General features: G+C 44.0%; 1 protein-coding gene across 9 annotated transcripts in view; it reads right to left on the reverse strand.

Moving 5' to 3' along the window:
* Positions 1 to 5,417, reverse strand: part of cobl (cordon-bleu WH2 repeat protein) — a 509,208-nt gene extending 503,791 nt beyond the window's left edge. For 3 of the 9 annotated variants that reach the window (XM_038797751.1, XM_038797760.1, XM_038797750.1), the window contains exon 1: positions 3,958 to 4,414. In XM_038797751.1, coding sequence (XP_038653679.1) covers positions 3,958 to 4,067 — 110 coding nt within the window. In that variant the 5' untranslated portion in view covers positions 4,068 to 4,414. The other 6 variants (XM_038797758.1, XM_038797757.1, XM_038797755.1 and 3 more) reach the window with 4 other exon arrangements.
* Positions 5,418 to 6,000: the final 583 nt, after the last annotated feature.

Raw genomic sequence — 6,000 nt, forward strand, 5'->3', positions numbered from 1 at the left:
ATTTTTAGATCCGAATGGTAAGTGGTAAGAGATGTATATTTCCATTAGTAAACGAGCCATGGCCAATTTGCCATGCACGTCTTTAACTTTCCATTATGGAGGTTTGAAACATGGGTTCTCGTAAGTTTAAAATAGCACACAATTTCAAAAAGGCTCAATTTACCATAGTTAAAAAAAGACGAAGCAGGAGGAGACTAATGCAATTTTCAAAATCAAGCACTTTTAAAAAGAAAGGCTGAAAGGAAAAATTAGCCTTACATCAATGAAAATATAGAAAGAGGAAATCTCAACAGGTAAGTGAAAGCTTCAGAAAGGGAAGCTACTTTGGCAAATGCCACTCAGAACAACATGCTTTAGAATTTATAAATAGTAATGGTGAAGTGAAAGAAAGAAAAGTCAAAATTAAGGCCAGCATATAGTTTAAAAATGAATCAAAGGAGGATCAGAATCGTACAGCACTGAGGAGACCATTTGGTCAGTCGAGCCTGCTCTTTGAAAGAATTTCCCATTTGTTGGATTACAAGTAACTGCAAAGGTACAGAAGGATTTTATAGAACTGCCCTTTGCCAAGCCAACTGATCCCAGATTAGTGGTGTGCAGATCACATCACAAAGGATGTGTTTATGTACAATTAATACAGAAGAAAAGTAACAAGATCATACTTAATTTGTTCAACACCATTCAAAGAAATTATCCAGGTCTTGTACAAAGTCCTGGTAGTTACATTGAGTAGATCTCTAAAAGCTGTAAGAATATTTCCCTCCAAAAGGTCTGGCACATGTTTCTCCCTTATTCAAAAACATGGGAACCACAAACCAGTGAGTCTAACATCGGTGTTGGAGAAATAAGTAAACATCACAAGATGCTATAAAAGATGCTACAAACAAGCATTTAGAACGAGTAGGAATTAAACAGGTTATTTAAAACTATTTCAAAATGCACAAATCACACTTGATGAATCTGATCCAGTTTTTTTTTAAAGAGACCAACAACAGTACATTGAGATAGCCTGGTAAACAGCAATTAGTTAAATTTTGAAACGTTTTCTTTTTGCTGAACTGCTTCATACCAGGTTGTATGGGCACATGAGGTTGTGTATGTGCAGCGAAATAGATTTAAAATTTGTTTACAGAGCCATAACAGAAAGTGGTTTTTGAGTGGATTCAATGACTGGATGTTCAGCATTTGGTACCCTGCCATCCTGCGGTCGTACAAGGGTGCACTGTAAATAAATTTGCAGATGACACCAAACGGTATGGCATATGTGGGAAACGGATCATAAATGAATTAAATCGGATCAGAGCAGTGGCCCCAAAACCACCCAATGTAGCAAGTGGACAATAAAATTAAATTGCTAATTACACAAATATAAATTGTAATAACGAGTGGATTTAATTTAAAGACTAGTGAGAGGAAGGAGAATTTGGGGAGGATTACTGTTCTTTCATGCTCAAGTTCAGGTCAGGGGACCAAGGCCAAAACAAATAAAAGAACATAAAAATTGGAGTATAGAATCAGAAAAGTGGAGCAAGAGTAGACTATTCGGCCCTTCCCACCTGCTCTGCCAAGGAAACTTGCACATCTTTTGGGCTGTGGGGTGAGACCCACTCAGAAAAGGGGAGAATGTGCAAACTCCAAACGGACAGTGCCCCAGGCCAGGATCAAACCCGGGTCTGCGATGCCATAAGGCAGCAGTGCTAACCACTGCACCACCATGCCACCCTTCTATTTCCTTCTTAAGTATATTCAGTGACTTAGCCTCCACAGCCTTATGTGGTAGGGAATTCCACAGGCTCACAACCCTCTGAATGAAGACATTTAGCGGGGGCGATTCTCCAGGTCCCACACCGGGCCGCAGAATCGGCGCAACCATGCCACGACGTCCCAATGCCGGCGCGCGATTCTCCACGGTGCGGAGAATCGGCGCATTTGCGCCGACGCGTTTGACGCAGAACCACCCGCGGGCCACTGGAATCGGCGGGGCCGCCGATTCTCCAGGCCAGATGGGCCGAGCGCCGCGTGGACACGATATAGTCCCGCCGGCACCGTTCACCCCTGGTCGCTGCCGGCAGGAACTCTGCGCGAAGGGTCGGGGGGCGACCTGCGGGGGTGTGTGTGGGGCTCTGTCTCCGGGGGGGGGGGGGGGGGGGGGGCCTTCCGATGGGGTCTGGCCTGCGATTGGGGACCACCGATCGGCGGGCTGGCCTCTCCCCCCCCCCCCGGGCCTACTTTCCTGCGCGGCAGGCCCCTGAACACCGACGCCATGTTGAGTCGGGGTCGGCGCGCTGAAGAAGTCCCCCACCCATGCGCAGGTTGGCGCGGCCCAACTGCCCATGCACGTGTTGGTGCGGTGCCTATTTGGCACCGGGAAGGGAGGATGGCGCGTCGTGAACCACTCTAGTGCTGTTCTGGCACTGTGGGGGACAGAATCAGTCGTCCCCGCGCCCGTTTCGTGCCGTCGTGAAACGCAACGGCGTTCACAAAGGCGCGAACACTTCTTCTCCATTTTGGAGAATCGCCCCCCTCATCTCAATTCTGAATGGCCTACCCAGGATCCTGAGACAGTGAGCATGAGTAGACCTCAAATCTCCTTGTGCCTACTCCGCCATTCAATATAATCAAAGCCGATCATCTACCTCAACTTCACTTTCCCACTACTCCTCTTATCCCTTGATTCTCTTAAAGATTAAAAGGTGTGGGCTTAAAGCAGGTATTTACCAGTGTTTGAGGTGATGGGGTCAGGTAGAACCCATGGGAAGTCACAGGAAGCAGCGGTGAGATTGGATGTCTGCAAGTTTTGCTTTCTATAAAAAATGGCTAACATGTGGAGCAGGATATCAGAAGTGGTAAAGAACATAATTTCCTGACAATCGGTTCAAAATCCAGGTCAGCCGCAGATACCTTCTTTAGTTGAGTGACATCGAGCTCACTGTCTGAGTACCTTACTTTGATGGGAGTTGCCAAAAAGATGAATGTTTAAAGATTTTAAGCAACAACCACATGTCCAGCATTCAATGTTCTGGTTACAATTGTGTACTTGTATGAAAATTTACCCCTGCCCCACAAGACATAAAAAACAGAAAGGTTTACAAATGAAAAATGGTGATGATCTATACATTACTGAAATGCCAATGCTTCAAGTTGTCCTGACAATCTAGTGACTTAGTGTAACACTGAACCAAACACAGAGAGGTATCTTGAGATAGATTTCAACTTAATCAGTACCTAGTTAGCTGATCTCAACTGGGGCTAAAGTTGGAAACTACAAGTGCCTTCAGCTACTCATGATTATTGAAGGATAAACCAGTCAGGGCTGTTACTCTGGACTGCCAGCAAATAATTCCTACTGAAATGTATTTGTTTATTAACACAGGAATGTTGGCAGCCAATTTACTAGACTGCAGTCCAACAGGTTTCTGGCATGCTTCTGTGAAAGAGAAAATTATAGAAAAGAAGCAATAAAGTGAACAGCAGCTGTTTTAAACAGTACACAGTTTCTGGTAGATCACTGTGCATGGTAAAATGATACCAATTGTGCTGGAATACAGAAATTCTCTGAACCTACTGTAACACAAGGGTTAAAACCCTTTGACACTTGTTTTGAAAGTCTGCACTATTCGAAAGGCACAGCTAAAAGAAAACAAATCTTCAAAGATGGATGTGTACAAATTATACAATTGCCTCATTGTTTAAACGTTTGCTTTTGCCCTCGAAAATAAACAGTTTAAATAACGGATATAAATGGCTTCCTTTTTGGGCAAAACTTAGAACATAAACACACTAATGCTGTCCATCATTCAAAAATAACTACATTTCCCAAAACAAAAAGGAAACGAAATAATAAATTGTTTGTGTCTTTTGGTATTAAGGGGCAAGTTCAAACCAGGCAAATTTCCCGAAGAACGGCTGGGAATGTTGAAATACAGCAATGCTTCAAATGCTCAGAACGAAACGAACCTCAATGTTGATAGAGCTTGGTCAAGGTTCTGTTGAACTGCATCACCAAGTGAAGTATTTCCCTGCACATCAGTGCTTCCGTTAGCACGTGACAGGACATGGATCAGCATCGATCATGGATCAATAAAGTACGGAAAGTGAACTTTTAAGTGTTTTTCTTGCAGAAAGCAGCGACTCCCATTAGTTTCTGTGTTTTACTAGGTCACAGGTCATCGAAGTCGATTTTAGATTTTTAAACCCAACATATTTTAAGTCTACTGAGATTTACACCGTGCTGTGTCAGTAAAAAGTCACACTTGATTAAATAAATGGGCTCGTATTTAATGTGCTTTAAGGCCATTGAGCGTTTCAGAGACACCCTCCTTCTCTCGACACAACAGCCTCCTGTCTTGTGTGGCAGACCCGAGCGGCTGACAGGTGTCAGGACCGCAGCAGCTCCAGGGACAGCGTTCCACCGCCGGCGCTCGCGCGCGGGGGACACTAAACGTTCCACCGCCGCTCGCGGGGTGGGATTGAGGGAGGGGGGAGAACGGACTGCGTTTCCAGGGAAACAGGCAAAGCGCAGGACACTGGGCGAGAACCAAGAACACTCCGGTAACCTTGACACAGGTTAACCAACCATTCACTGGGCTATTAATTGTTTACAAGATTTATTCCACCCCTTCCCCCTCGTCCTCATTCTGAGTGCGCACTTGCATTATTTATTTAGCCGGCCACAAATATTTCGCAGCGAAGCCCAGGTATTGCACAATGAAGTTTTAGAAAGATCGTCATACCCCGCAGGTGGTCGAGCAGCTGTCGCGATCCTCGTCGTCTCCATGGTTCCAATCTCCTTTTACTGTACTCTTTTCCTTTTTGTTTCGTCCAGATCCAACATCGATCTTAGTCACAGTCAAATCAAATGGGTTTTTACTAAAAATGCGATTAGAACCAAACGATGAGATTTACAAAAAAATACTTGTTCAACTTTATGGAAGTATTTCTGCACTAAATGCGCGTGGTCGGATAGCCACAACTAACAGTTAGAGAAGTTGACAGGTTCTTCTCTCTCTCTCTCTTTCTCGTACAAATACGCGCAACTGTCTGCAAAATTAGCCCGTGAATAAGCAGTAAACTATGCGCACTCACCGCACATCAGTCACTGCCCAAACCCGACTCCAAGTACAGGCACTCACACTGGCAACAGTTTCACACAGCCAGTTCTTCTCGCTCTCTTTCCTTTGATCCGCTCTCTCAAGGTCGTTCTTGTTTAATGAATGAAAATAACGCGTTTTATTTTTGAATGTGCTCTTCTCTCTCTGCCATCGTCTCCGAGTCCTTGTATAAAATTAACCGCCTTCTTCAGGGCTCTCCTGTCAATCACCGCTTTATCCGCCCCAGGCTGCTGTCAGCTGTCGGGTTGAAGTTGTCTTCCACTCCTGCAGTTACAGTTACCACTCATATTCACGTTACTTTCCTTTTATTATAGTTTTATCGGAATACATTGATTGCACAGTATGGGATGCAGAAAGACAACAAGTTTTAAAAATAATTTCTCCGATGTTAAGCAAAGTACGTCTCTGATCAACGGATTAGTGTTTATTTATGGCAGAAGGGTAATATTCATATTGATTATTTTTTTCAAAAGAATCTCGCCCAAGATTGCCTACATCCACATGTAGATATTCTCTTTCAGAGAAGTAGTGAAGACATTGCGTTAAGTATCAAATATTTTATTCACAAACTAGTACATACACAAAGCAAAAGTTAAGAGTAACTGCTGCTGAGATGTCTACCAAACCTAGACTACAGAGAGCCACATGTGAGATATGTAATCTCCTTCAGCCCCACAACCTTAGGTATCTGCACTCCTCTAATACCGAACTCTTGAGCATCCCAGATTTTGATTGCTCCACCACTGGTCCCCATATACCTTCAATTCCCTTGGTCTTAAGCTCGAGACCTCTGTACACCTTGTGGCATCCGCAAAGAACTAATATATTTGCAAAACATAACTTCCCTTTCACAAAACCATGTAGACCCTGCCTGACTGTGTTATGATTT

Source organism: Scyliorhinus canicula, chromosome 5 (genome assembly GCF_902713615.1).
Source record: "Scyliorhinus canicula chromosome 5, sScyCan1.1, whole genome shotgun sequence".
NCBI lineage: Eukaryota > Metazoa > Chordata > Chondrichthyes > Carcharhiniformes > Scyliorhinidae > Scyliorhinus > Scyliorhinus canicula.